The sequence below is a fragment of the Dreissena polymorpha genome, chromosome 2, assembly GCF_020536995.1.
Source record: "Dreissena polymorpha isolate Duluth1 chromosome 2, UMN_Dpol_1.0, whole genome shotgun sequence".
Taxonomy (NCBI): Eukaryota; Metazoa; Mollusca; class Bivalvia; order Myida; family Dreissenidae; genus Dreissena; species Dreissena polymorpha.
In genome coordinates, this window is record NC_068356.1 from 119684423 (window position 1) to 119699625 (window position 15203).

At 34.9% G+C, this 15203-nt stretch overlaps 2 protein-coding genes across 8 annotated transcripts in view; one reads left to right on the forward strand and one right to left on the reverse strand.

The window, feature by feature from the left end:
* Positions 1–7095, reverse strand: part of LOC127868726 (polycystin-2-like) — a 49270-nt gene extending 42175 nt beyond the window's left edge. For 5 of the 7 annotated variants that reach the window (XM_052410742.1, XM_052410748.1, XM_052410747.1 and 2 more), the window contains exon 1: positions 6481–7093. In XM_052410742.1, the coding sequence (XP_052266702.1) occupies positions 6481–6754 (274 nt within the window). In that variant the 5' untranslated portion in view covers positions 6755–7093. Of the gene's footprint in view, positions 1–6480 lie in introns of all 7 variants that reach the window. The other 2 variants (XM_052410741.1, XM_052410744.1) reach the window with 2 other exon arrangements.
* Positions 7096–7479: 384 nt separating this feature from the next.
* LOC127870027 (uncharacterized) overlaps positions 7480–15203 on the forward strand; it is a 62811-nt gene continuing 55087 nt past the window's right edge. Inside the window, exons 1-4 of the mRNA XM_052412687.1 lie at positions 7480–7639; positions 9233–9707; positions 10753–10884; positions 12090–12260. Coding sequence (XP_052268647.1) covers positions 9248–9707; positions 10753–10884; positions 12090–12260 — 763 coding nt within the window. The 5' untranslated portion in view covers positions 7480–7639; positions 9233–9247. The remainder of the gene's footprint in view (positions 7640–9232; positions 9708–10752; positions 10885–12089; positions 12261–15203) is intronic.

Sequence of the window (15203 nt, forward strand, 5' to 3'; positions counted from 1 at the left end):
AAGACTTCATGCTGAGAATATTACCGATTTCCAGGTTTTTTTGCGCACATTTTCCCAATTGGGTTTGTACAAGTACTGTTCTCTATTGGGACAATACAAATCGCTCAAAGCAATTCTTTAGTAATGTTCATTTTTTTGCATAGTGTCAAAGGTTAGTTTTATATGAGTACAAAAAATTGATTATTAGTTTTGTTTTTGTACAAATCAAAGGTTGTTTTTTTTAATTCAGCAGTGATAATTTTAGAAATCAAAAGTATGAGTCCCAGCCACTCCCAGGGACTCATAGGTTTTAAATCTATGGGTCCCATCTACATTGTATGAGCAGAAGAAATACATATACTACACCCAATTATCTAATTCTTATAGACTGAAGGGGCCGACCGGGCCGTTGTCAGAACAAAAAAAAGAGTCGGTAATGGCAGATATGAACAGGAAGCAACAGATTTTTACACAAAAAAAAGTTTTAATACAATATGCAAAACTGTCTTTGTGTTTGTGCACTTCTACATTGAAAGCTTACGTTGAGCTGTTGACCGAATAACGGATAGCTGGTAAAGGTAGGTGTCAACGAGGTTTTTTGCAGGTAACGGTAGGTGGGAACAGGGATTTCTGGTTGTTTTCCAATTTGGTCTAGATTTTTAGCGCCTCCATTGTTCATCACATTCACGCATGTGTAGTGCGACAAACAATAACCCCACTTGACCATTATAACAGATGAGCAGTTTTACGTTAACACTAGCACAGTGATCTGCAGTTTATGTGCAAGTTTAAAGAGTACCAAAAAAATGCACAGACGCTGGGCGCAGATCTAAAATTATCCCTGATTCAGAAATATGACATGTATGTACCAGTGAAATAAAGAATTTTAGCGTACATTTTCTTTAAATTTGGGGAAAAAAATAATTTTTACAGTATTATTCATACATTTGGAATAATTACTGATCGTGATTGTACAAAATAATTCACATATTAAAATTAATATATCCTCCAATAACCTTGAGTCGAGAGGTTAAGGAAACAACTAAAATAATTTCTGAATTAATTAAAAAAATGCCGCAATAAACGATGTACCTTAAAAGATTTATTTCATTCCTGTTAAATCCATGCCAAAATTGTTCATTTACAGTGTGTTTAACCACGCGATGCTGACAGTTCCCAGGGCCCTCAATCCATTTTAGGGGAAGCGGGTCGCTACCGTCAAGAGGGGGAATTTTCGCGGTGTTTCGCTTTTGGGGGGATTTTTTTAACTTACTCTCTCATTATTACATTTGTACATGTTTGCACTATATTTATTTCTTTTTTCATAATTTAGTATGTTTGACAAGATTAAATTGAAACAGAATTGAGATATAATAATCATGACACACATCTTATTAAACAATTTTATTTTTTTTATTTCAGGGGGAATTTTTCCCCTTAAAAAGGGGAAAAAAGTATACTTTTCAGGTGGGGGACTGCGGCCAAAATCGGCCGCAGATTTTATAGATTGAGGGCCCTGGTTTCATACATACCCATAAATGACATACACTTCGAGAGTTGTGAACCTTGAGTCGAGAGCTCACATCCGAAAAGCGAGAGTACATGATTGCAATAGGCATGAGGTCAACAAAACTTCGCAAATTTAATTCACTGGACAAATTTAGAGAAACTGAAAGATTAATTATTTTTTTATAACTTCTATATACCATAAAACAAGTTTCTGTATTAACAGTTAATCTTCTTTTGAGCAACATTGACACGAAAAAAATGGTAAAGAATAGAAAAAAAACGTTCAATTAGTTCAAATAAAATTTCAGCATATATGTTACTATTTAAAGATTTGATTAAAATTAACATCAGATCGGGACAGGGAATACCCACTGAACATGTAGATATTAGCATGTCACCTATTTTTGCGATGTGCGCGCACACATTGTTCAATGCAACATTTTCTGGGAATCGTGAAAAAGTTAAAGAATTTTCTTTAAAATAAATCAAATACATGATATTATGTGTTAACACTAGCGCAGTGGTCTGCAATTTATGTGCAAGTTTAATGAAAAGTACCAAAAAAATGCATGGAATAGGCATAAATTTGGATTATTTCAGTTGAAGTAAGATTTTTAAATGCAATTAAACTGTTTTTCCACTTTTATAGTTGTGTCTGTAATTAGTTTTAAGCAAAGTAATGATAGTAAAACAAAGTACTTGGAACACATGTGTGTGATGTCATCATGAGAGCCGTGTTCTTAATATTAACAAAGTGATCGAAATTAGGTCATGCTCGAAATAAGGGAATCCTACGACAGGGCTTAACACTAACTGTTTTTTTAACTAGCCCATTCGGGCTAGTAAATGCAGAACCTACTAGCCCTGACCAATCTTTCATGTGCCCTGACCCAAATATTATCAAAACCTTTATATTTATCATTCAACTTGTATTTTCTTGTGCGTGGAGATGCGCAATCATGATTCAATCATTCTTATTAGCTTGCCTTACTAATTCTAATAAATTCAATATTGATCTACTTAAGACATCTATTTGTAATCTTCACGCCATTTCGAGAGAAATTTCCTTGTTTTTTTCCCCTTATACTTTCTATTACTTTCCTCCTTCCCTTTTCTTATGCGAGGAACCCCCATCCCCACCCGTAAAGCCAAACTTAAACAACGACATGAATGTTAAAACCTTTTTTTACATAGATTGCAGTGCTCCAGCTAGGCCTAAATCGAAGGGCGCCACGCCCTTCCCTCCCGAACCTCCGCCCTGCCCCCCCCCCCCCCCCCCCCCTGAACCTCCGCCCTGCCCCCCACACCCCCTCAAAAAAAATTTTTTTTTTTTTTTTTTTACATATGATAATTCATAAATCTCTGATAACATTGTAATTAGTTTAATCCTCATTGTTGACATTATATTTGAATGGTTAAATAATAACGGGAATAATACAATTATTTATAACATATAAATTAACATGCAATAGAAAGCATTCCAGAAACACCTACGCGCTCGAACGTGCCCTTTTCACAAAATACTGCGCGTCGAAAGTACCCTTTTGACAAAATACTGCGCGTCGAAAGTGCCCTTTTGAAAAAAAAGCCCCCCCTGCCCTTTTCAAATCCTGGCTGGAGCACTGGATTGCCATCTGATGACAAATGGTAAGTGAATCTTAGGTGTCGCAAAATAACGTGTTACGGTAGTCGTAACAATTGTACAGGGTTAACTCACTACTTAAAGCCGGGATTAACCATTAATATTAGTTTTGCTTATTGAATTGCGTAAAAAAAGATTGTCAAAACACTTCTAACCGATCAAACAAATTAAAATTATTTAAAATTGGTAAATAACTAATAATTTTATAGTAACTTTGTGTTAATGTCGAGTTTTATACCTTCATTGATCCCAGACGATCCTGGGCGATCCCGGCTTTTAGTTTAAAACGTATTTTTATCGAGAAAACACATCAATTGAGGAAACCAATCAAAAACCGTATCTAGCAGAATTATGTTTCAAAATATGTACTGACGTGTTTTACCAGGAAAACCGCCAGGGATTTTCTGAATTGTCGGCCTCTTTTTGATTGCAATCAGGGGGTTCCAAATATATTTCGAGATACGATCCGTTTGTTGTCTCCAACTTCACTCTGGGATTTAATTGTCATCTGATCATACTGTATTAAGACAGTGCTCCAGCTAGCAATAAATAGAGGGGCACTGCGCCCCTCTAAAATTTGCACACTTAAAAAGCGCCCCTCTATTTTTCTGTCAAATGCCCTTTTGATCTCTAAATTCCTGCTTTCAGGCCGTATAAATTGCCAGAAACATCGACATGAATACACAGATAACACCCCTACATGACTCCATGTGGTGTAATAAGTCAACACATTGTGAACAAACAAACCCCAAGGGCATGGTTTGTTATCAGATCACTAATTTGCCTTTTGTTGCAGACAATAGTAACATGCTGTGAAAGATTATCTCTGAGGTCACGCTTTTGGTTAGGCACAATCACACTGAATGAAATCAAACTCAGCACTATTGATTTTTTTAAACTTCTGAATTTTTTTGGCTATAATTTTTTGTTTGCAAAAATAGTGATTTTTAATTCAAAATACCTATTAACATTTGAAAATTTATCATCTTTTTTTAATGCGAATATGTGGTTACTTTTAAGTCCGAAATTACGAAATGGAAACATATTTGTGTTTGGATTTTATTTCTGAACTTAAAAACACTGTCTGTCCTCAATCATGATGAATTTTAACATGAATAGGGGCAGACAATTGTTACTTCAACAAATAAAGAACTTGTTTGGAAGGAAGATTTATCACTCTGCAAGTTAAATGTAATGTTGATATTGTCATATATTTTCGCGACCAAACAAAACTGTCAACGTTGTTAACATTAGTTAAAATAACGTGTTGTGAAATAAATATATCCTATTATAGTTCTGGCTACCATAACTTTAAATATTGCTTGTTATGATTTTTGACTGGCGCGACTTTATAGTTATGGACCAACCCCATTAGGAAAGTCAACCAGAAATTCCCGAAAAGTTGACAGTTAACAAAGACCGGTCCAAAACAGCTTTTAAATGCAGTTGTTGGCCCAAATCAACCACTTGATTGGAAAGATTGACATTTTTCACATTTAACTGATATATTCTTTCACAAAATACTATCTTAAACATTTAAAATGTATCTATTCTGCTCTTACATATTGAGAAAAACAGCGATGTGACTGACTTTCTTGAAATGCGAATCTCCCGAGATTTCACGGTCATATTGCGTTATTTCTAATTTTAGTAACAAACCATGTGCTCAAGTGTTTTCAAATTCAGAATGACATTTCCCGGTATTTTAATTATTCTGGCTTATTTTGTAAACAAATTGTAGTGTCAATACAAAGTCAAAGTAAATATTATATAAAACTACCTGATTCACAATGAAATCAGTCTTATAATCCACCAGACGTAAGTTGTTAATCACAAATAATAGATTTCAGAAAACAAAAGTAATGTTTACAATTTCAGCATAAAATGTCAAGGTCGATCTGAAAGTATCCAAATGAAAACTCGTCACGTGACAAAGCGACAATGGCGTCAAAATTGTGAATTTCAGACTGATGAGAGTTATTTTCATCTATTGTAAGATGCATTTGAAACATTTGAACCTTAAAATATTCCTCGATGCAGTAATTTATATTCATTCACCAATATATGTAGAAATGTATCCAAGAAAATGAGCTTACTTTGATTTATAGCGTGACATAAATATGTTACGACTCTGGTTGACTTTCGATACGGGGTTAGCTTCAGCGTACAGGTCTGTCAATACTATATAAACTGTACGCTGAAGTTTTTTTAGCTAATCCTATTATTAACAATAACAATGTTTCATGTTAATCTCCAGACTGGATGCTACTTCATGGTGAACATTGATCATTGTTTAGACTTTAAATTTGTCAATATAGATTTTTGTTTTTATAAATATTATTATTGTGGATAAACATTGGCTCAAAGTTATTTAAAGCAACGAATTTAAGTAGTGACAGTCACAACGTTTTTTTGACCCAGTGAAACCCTTGAATTTATTTCATGTTTTCTACATTTCATTTTCTTTTAAAAGGCCACTGATGCTGAAACTGGAACCTGAAAGATTAACATGCAGCTCAATGATGTAGTTCTTCTTGAATGAGGGTCAATAGCTGGGAGTTGGATTATTGCAACTATTAAATGATGATACGTGATGAAAAAAACATCAAAATCCCCCCCCCCCCCCAAACACACACACACCGGAAAGAAATGTGATATCTACATATCTCTAATGCATGTAGTCGGATGCTAGCCCAAGTCGGTTTGGAAATTGGCTACTAAGTTGTTTTCCTTAGCGCCAATGTAGATAGAAATATATTTATTATAATTTCATTACACAAAATGAGGAACAGCATACAATTGGTGTTCAGTCATCCAATGCACTAGTGTTTACAATTAATAAGTATATAGTATACATTTTGTGGCTGCCTGGCTTAAGTATATTTTTAACCAAATGCCCTATTTTCCAAAATTACGCGTGAAATGTGCCCTTTTTTGCGGAAGCTCCCCTCAATTTTGAAAAGCTGGCTGGAGCACTGTAAGATTTCTGCATCTTTGAAAAGCTTATTTAAAACACAGTTTATTGATATAGAACACATAATCCTGCCCAAAATACACACAACAGGTCGGGCATGTTCCTTGGACTTTGGCTAGCCCAGACCTAGGTACAGGCAGTGAATGGCGTTCGGACGTGCCTTAGTGATATATCAACTTCAGAACTCTTTATTGCCATGTTCAACAGCTCCATTAAAAAAAATAACATAAATATTGAACCATCAATTTTAAATTTTGGAACTGAATTTGGCCAAAAATATACTTTTTAGTCAAATGAAAACATCTCAATAGATTTCTTAATGATGACTATAAATTACATTATTTTACTAAGACTAAAAGACATTGTTTATATTTACATCTTATTCCGCTTCCAAACTTTCCGAAGCATGACTGGTTGGGGTTTCTCTTGGATCCTGTAGTGGCAACAGTAGAACCTTTTCCATTGGGCTTGTCATTGCTTATGTACGCAGCGTCATCTTCCATAGCAGCCGGTGCCAAGTCTGGATCATTCCTTATACCTTCTTGGCCAAAATCAAACTGACTGTCTGGCCTGGCATGACCCCCATAATCACCCCAAGCTTCCCTGGACGAGGCACTTGAGGGCCTCGCATTCTTTGCACCTCCTGACATGATGATTCCAAAACTTGCAAAAGTGGACCAAAGTTCTAAAAGTTTGTAAACTTTGTCTCAGGTAAATCGCGCACCAGTAATATAATTTTAATACATATAACGCTTCCCTCAGTATCTTTGCCGCGTATTCCTAATGTTCAGTCGCTGGACCAGCCTTTTATACAAAACAGTATTGATTTAAAATCGATCACTTACTAGCAGAAGTTCCATAGCGATTCTGAAATTTTGATCGATGACGTATATCGCTTATTACATCGATCAGTTAAAAATACGAAATGCAAAAATTGTAATAATAATAAAATAAAAAATATCAAACAAAAACATGTTCGACCCGAGCGCCTTCATTCCCAGTGTTAATTTTGAAGTAAAATACAAGTTTCATTTAAACCGCTGAATGAACTAAGCGATACTATTTATTTTCCGGATCTTTCCGTAAAATGCTCGAGAAAACCGTCGATACCCGAGTTTGTAGATACCTACTCCCATTCGGTACCCCTCGCAGATTATCTTAATGTTATCTTATCCGATGTTTGACGGAAAGGGCCGAGAATGTGCGATTGACCTACTCCGTGACCAATCGCCTTGCAAGACGGATCTCGACAATCACGTAGTTTTTATGTGGGTCTTTCCATAGCTGTTACTTTCGATTTCAGGAAGGTGATTTTTTGCTAGTAATGTGACATTTCTATCGCAATTAAGGTTTCCCTGTTGCACACAAATAGTCTATAGGAATTTAAATTTTGCTTTATAAACACCTTGAGCAGGTTCCTATTCTGCATTGTTAGATTGACCCTGTTCCGTGTTCGTGTCCGTTATGACTATAAGGATTATACAAGGATAGACCTCATAAGTGTTGGCTCTCGAACAGTAAATTGATGCATAGATGTAGGGACAAACAAAATTCATTAAATATTTTAGAATTTTTTGGTACATTTTATCAGCTTTATTTGAGAAATGCAAAATTTCTGATAATCCATAGAAACCGGAAGGAAAAACATGAACCATAATTAGTTCGCAAGTAAAATGAATAACATATAACAAGTAAATTATTTTTTGTGTACAGTTTGGTTTATTTTTTAATATTTGGATACTTGACATGTTTCGGTTTATGCCTTCATGAGAATTTTGAATTACTGTCACACAAATGGGAATGAAGTCGAAGGAAAAAATGACATGATATGACTATTAAATAATATAAAAAAATGGTAACAGTATCCTGAAAGTACCTCTTCTCGAACCTCACCTCTTTTCGAACCCTTCATTTGTTTACATTTTCTTCGCATGCGCACTACGTCACCGTTTTTTTGCGTATATGTCATTTGTTTACAACGACTCGTACATAGCGGCAAATCGACTAAAATGCGTCAAAAACAGTAAGAATAAGTGTAATTATCATAAAAAACGTAAAAATCATCGTATTTCTTTATGCTTTTAACATATATTAGGATCTTCCTTAAAAAACTCTAAAAACATGGTCTAATTTTTTTTTTTTCAACTTTGCTTGACAATTTACATATTTTGGCTGCTTCAATAAGTCATGTGACCTTGGTCTAAACATGTGACTAATTTATTTTTAGTGAAGGGTTCAAAAGCAGGTACTCATTGTTTTAGCGGCATTGATAGTTTTACATGATATGGATGTGCTGGAAACTTGCAAAAAAATGTTATCAAAAGAGGATTTACATAGCAATTAAAGTTGCCAGCCATGTAGAAACAAGTTATTTATCAAATAGAGTACTAATTAATATGTCTCAGTATTTTCAATATTATATTTGAGTCACATTGACGTATCAAAAAATTAAGAGGTTCGAAAGATGGTTCGTCCATGATAATTGAAGAATTTAAATAATACACTAAACACAAATGGGTGGGTCATATCACAATAAAAGATTCTTATCATAAACCATTACTTCAATTATGGACCCCTAATAAGGAATGGTCAATACAAAACACTGTGGCTTTAAGTCCAGTAAAAAGCAACTTGGCCTCATACCTGGACCAGATTAAGTCATTGAACAATTAAATGAATAGATTTTTTATAAATAAATTTGGAATATGTTTTGGATGGAAAAGAATGTTGGGAAAGATGATGATGAATCATTATTTAAAAGACTTAGTGTACTCTTACTTATCAAACAAACCTGATTTTTTGGCAATATCCTTGTTCAGCCCCTGGGGAGCTTATAATACTTTTTAGCAGCTGAAAACCATGTTTTTAGTTTATATTTAATGGTTGATAAAACACGTAATAGCTCTGCCTCCTTCTATATATTCTTATAGAATAGCTCCTTATGGACTATACTAGGAGTATATAAAGAGTGACAATATTCCTTCCTGATTAGGTCTTTCCTGGCGTATCTTCGCGTCATTTAAACAAACCAATTCCAAAAGCAAAGTGGTAAAAAAGATGAAAAATGGAATAAGGTGTTTATAAAGTTATTTTCCACATTTTTTTTCATTTTTTGTTTTGTCTTCCAGATTCATTCCAGCACAATGGAAATGCCAAAGTATTCGTTACCAGAACTTCCAGAAGGCCAAGGAACTAGAGGATATGCTGTCCTGATTTGCAATGAAACTTTCAGAAATAAAAAACTTCCCTACAGGAAAGGTGCTTCACAAGACTTGGAGTACATGAAGCAAATTGCCAGACAACTTGGTTTGGATCAGCTCAATAAAGAACATGATAAAGACTTGGACAAAGATGAAATGAATAAAGTAATAGATGACGCAGCTAAAAATGTCAACAATACTTCTTGTGACATGTTTCTGTTCATGATAAGCACCCATGGCGATGAGCAGGCAAATCCTCGCAAGAGTGGCCAGATTGATCATGCTCTGATGTCAATTGATGGAGAGTTTATTTTTGTGTCTGATTTGGTGGAAAAATTTAATGACAAGTATTGTGAGCTCCTAGCTGGCAAACCAAAGTTGTTCTTCTTCCAAGCCTGCCGAGGTACGTGCCTCTTAATTATACTTATTACATTCTCTATACCCCCAAAAAATGGACGAGGGGGTGGGGGGGGGGGGCGCCAGCAATATACTGGATTCAACATGGACATCTGCATTATTCCTACACTATTGAGCATATATCATTCAAAAATGCTTGCATTGTTCCAAAAGGTAACTGTTTTGAAGTTTGTAATGTGCATTTATTATTCTTATATAAAAATAGTTATGCCCCTTTATCAACTGAGAATTACACACCATTTTAGAGATGCTTTAGTGTTGGGAATAGGTGGAGCAAACTACTTCCATTGTTTTAATAAAGTGAATTAAAACTTTAAATATATCAAAACTTTTTGGTGTAGAGATGTATATGAAAGTCACTGTATTTTACACATTGTCAACTTTTGGTTTATATTAGAAATATATAGATTTTTTTGAGGCTTGTTTGTAAATAATGTTTTTATGTGTCATAATCCATTTTGTAGATTTAATTGCTTTATTATCCATGTGTATTGATTTTAGAAAATGTTAATAGGGCAATTTCTGTTATGGCACATGTATGTGTTGGCAAATGTCAACAGTGGCAAATGACCGTGACAACGAAAGTCACTGGGGGAAAATGTCTGTAATGGCAAATGTATGTGTTGGAAATTTCCACAATAGCAAAATTAATGTCTGTGATGAAACATATGCTTGGTGGTAAATTTCTGTGATTGAAAATTTCCTTAGTGGCCACAGTCAGTGATGGCAAATACCAATCGTGGCAAATGACAGTGATAGAAAAGCTCCCAAGTGGCAAATGTTTTTGATGTTGATTGTCCATGGTGGCATATGTCAGAGATGGCAAAGGGAAATAGTGGCAAATGTCAGATACGGCAAATGTCCATTGTGGCTCATGTTAATGATGCAAATGTCTGGGATGGCACATTAAGCTTTTTTACAATTTTTATGGCAAGGTGGATGCCTGGAAAGGCATGAATTCAGATGATGTATTATTATATAAACTTTGTTTGTGTTAAATTTATGTGATAGTATTTTGAATTATTTTTCAGTCATCAACCATTTTCTGTACATGGAACACCATTCTGAGATGCATTTTGATGGCAAAAGTGGACAACTTAAGCTTAAAGACAAAGAACACATTCATTGGACACCACATCATAATGATCACCCAAACTTCTCAGGTTAGTAAATTTCATACATTTCATCAGGTTGATTGATGTTGTATTTATTATAAACCAGTGTACTTTCATGTAACTTTGGTTTTATTTAAAATGCAGTTCATAATGAATGCTTTGTGTAAATTGATAAACAGTTTCCTGTACGGCATTTGAGTAAATAGATTAAGATATTTTGATAAAAGCTGCTGTTCATGAAATGCATACATATAATGTGATTTAAATAAGATTGTTATAGTGCGTAAATGGTGTAATGATGAGAAACCTAGCTGATTAAAATTTAGTTTATAGTTCTGACATTAGCATTATAAGGTGAACAGGTTAAAGGTCATTTGTCAAGGTCATGTGTTCAGCAACAACATGTATCTGGAATAAAAGTTTAGTCTCACTTAAGTTTGCTTGTAAAACCCTTTTATGAGCTTGCGTGCTAATTCTGCAAAAGCAAATAAGACTAAAGATGGGGAATCAGAATGGTTAAGCTCTTTTTTTATAACTTTCTTATTAAGTTATTAATATTTCCTTGGGGGGGGGGGGGGGGCTTCGCAAGTGTGATGGGTTGGTGTTCACCATACTGAATAAAGGGGTTTTCTCAGAGTACTCCGAATTCTACCGACAACAGATGACCACACCAACATTGAATATCTTTCATTTAAAATAATATAATAGCTGAAAATTGCAGCTGTAATTCAGAATTCTTGAATTTGTGAATCTAGTAAGTTATAGGTTTGATTTGTGGGAAACACTCTGGATCCTCACATAATGCATAGGGACCTGATAAACTTCAAAGTACACAGACTTTTTCCTGTTGGTCATTTTTTTTTAATCAGGTAAGCTTAATCTTTATTGAACATCAGTTTGAAATAGTTTGAGGTCCTTGGATCTTCACAGGAATGAATCTCTATGACATTATTGGTATCAACTGTTTTACGTTTAAAGTTAAAAAGAACAAAACAAATACCTGTTTTATTTTCCTGTCACATTAACAAATATATTTTAATTGTTATTCCCTGTCTAGCTCCAAATACAATAAGTGTTTAAAAAATTTGCTATTTAATGACTAAAAACTCTGGTTTTTATGAGGAAATGTGTAAGTTTTTAAGGAGTTTGATACATCTTTCAAATGATCAGATTTTAATCAAAATGGATTTAAAAAATCTTGCTATGTAAGCAATCCCTTATAATACACTTGCCTCACATATGCTCTATTTAAGAAAGAATTGCCAACATTGACCGTGTGGAGAGTTCAAAGACAAAAGACACACTGAAAGCCAAGGAATTTGAAATTATTTGGCTGAATAGAACAGCAAGCTGCAGCTTCACTGCCGAGACAGACAGTGCAGTGAATTATTGGGTTGTTGGACTTACACAACTCATACTGCCAGGTAGTTCATATTGTACATTATTTCAAACAACAAATTGATTAATATACAAAAATGTGTGTTAAGCATTTCCAGATTAACATTATACATACAGTTTTCTGCCCATTTTAGCGCAACATGCTCATGGGGAACTTTTGTGATCACACTTTGTGCATCATTCGTCGTGAATCATGCATTGTGCATCGTCAAAATTTACCTTGTTGATATTCAAGTGTCCACGTTTGTTGTTTAAAGTTCATGAAACTGGGTAGGAATAGTTGTCACAATGAAATCTATGTGGAATTTCAAACTGAATCTGGTGAGCTAAACAACTAGGTAATTAAATTGAAAGCAAAAGCTTGTTAAAATCTAGAAGTTACATTTATTTCCAATCTTAATAAAGCTTAGTAATTTAAACGAAGTTTAGGGGGGTATATAGGAGTGAGCTTGTCTGTCGGTCTGTCTGTCTGTCGGTCGGTCCGTGTCCGCTCTCTAATTCAAGTAGTTTTCATCCGATCTTCACCAAACTTAGTCAGAAGTTGTATCTAGATGATATCTAGGCCAAGTTCGAACATGGGCCTTGCCGGGTCAAAAACTAGGTAACGGGGTCACTTAGTGCGTTTTAAACATTCAGCATGTTGTCCGCTCTCTAGTTCAAGTAATTTTCATCAGGGCTTCACCAAACTTGGTCAGAAGTTGTATCTAGATGATGTCTAGGCCAAGTTCGAACATGGGTCATGGCAGGTCAAAAACTAGGTCAAGGGGTCACTTAGTGCGTTTTAAACATTGAGCATGATGTCTGCTCTCTAATTCAAGTAGTTTTCATCTGATCTTCACCAAACTTGGTCAGAAGTTGTATCTAGATGATGTCTAGGTCAAGTTCGAATATGGGTCATGCTGGGTCAAAAACTAGGTCACTGGGTCACTTAGTACGTTTTGCACATTCAGCATGGTGTCTACTCTCTAATTCAAGTAGTTTTCATCCGATCTTCACCACACTTGGTCAGAAGTTGTATCTAGATGATGTGTAGGTCAGGTTCGAACATGGGCCATGCAGGGTCAAAAACCAGGTCATGGGGTCACTTAGTGCGTTCTAAACATTGAGCATGGTGTCCGCTGTTTTTTGTGAAGACAACATGCAAAATATTCTGTGTCAATGCGGCATGTGGGGTATTCTTCACGTCTGTGACAAAGCTCTAGTTATCTTTGTCTTAATTATATCTCATCAGAGGTTACAAATGGTTTCAGTTCGTTGAAAATCATGGTCACCAGGGGTTGGGGAAGTTTTGTGTATATGGCCTTTCTGAAACTTTGTTAACAATATAAGTCACATTTTTGTTCAACCATGATCCAGGGCTTTCCTTAGACCTCAAATCTCAAGAGTCAAGGACTCTTGGGACCATATTTTCAAGAGTCAAAATCAAACTTATAAGAGTCCTAATAATAACGCAGGAGAGTCAATGATTTTTTGCAATTTAAGCAAATTACTGAGATATAATATATAAAAAGCAACAAATTAAAAGATATGTTAACATTTATTTCTTATATTGTACTGTCACTACAACACTATGCATTTAAACACAATATCTCAATGATTAATAAATACAAAACATGTATTCTAATACAACATTTACTTCATGTATACAGCAGAGTAATATGTCATATCTTCTAAACAACATCTCAAAGAGTAATATGTCATATCATGTCTTACACAACATCTCAGAGAGCAATATGTCATATGTCCTACAAAACATCTCAAAGATTACATACAAAATATGTATTCTAATACAACATTTACTTCATGTAAACAGCAAAACAATATGTCATATGTCCTACAAACTAACACTCATTTGAGCAAATAAATAAATCATTCATGCATTTAAAGAGTGATCTCAAATGGGTGCCCTAGTAAAGAAAAGGTAATAAAACAACACTATGACTACACACACACACAACTAGCATAAAACAAGCAAACTATCACTTTCTTCTCTTGCACATGTCCTGAAACCTGGGCAGCACATTCTGGCATGGTATAACAGATTCTGGGATCCAATAACTTTGTTTGACCGTTTCGCTTGGCTATTAAATTAAGAATGAAATACAAAATACATTTCCGCTGGCTATCACAAAAAACATACGGGTGGCACCTTAACACAATAGCCTATATAAATCGGTAAACTATAAAAGGAAAGTATTTCTTCTCACCGATAAAGGTGCCTCCGTATTTAATCCCATTAAAAATTCTGACACCCTTTAATTATTTCATGTGCCATCTTCACTGAAGACGTGCGACAAACACGCCGTTTTCTATGCCTTCTCAAACGGTCAATTATTACACCTACATGTATTTTGTAATCAATTAGCACATGCGAAAATTGTCACTTTGCCACAAGGTCAGTTATATCGGTTCTATAGTTTTTTTAGCAACTTTGATGCAAAGCGTGTAATTTGACGTTGTAGACAATACATATGACAGCATAACTTTCGCGCACCTTTGAATTGAGCAAACATGAAGTTAAACAGTGATGGGTGCATTCAGCTTTGGAAATACATTCTGACATACTCTGGAAATATCTCAATATATGCTTTACAGTGTACTGTGGATATGGATGTTATTATTTTATATTGAATATTATTAAAACTGACGCGGATGAGTCCATTCTGTTTTGGGGGGTTTATAGTTCTTCTTAAATACTCTGAGCTTTTATGAGTACATACGTACAGCTCAGAGGGTCAATACCTGGGAGTTGGATTATTACAACTAGGTGGGTTTAATACACGTCTTTTCCTCAAACAGCTGATAACAAACGCTATGATGAATAATGGAAAGTTTATACACGCATCATCGAACCAGCAGTGTTTTAATTGGTCAATACTAGATTTCTCAATTAACGAAACTCCGCCTACTGGGTGGACTATTGCTTCGATGATTGGAAGCGGGCATTAACGATTAGCGTCTACTAAAAT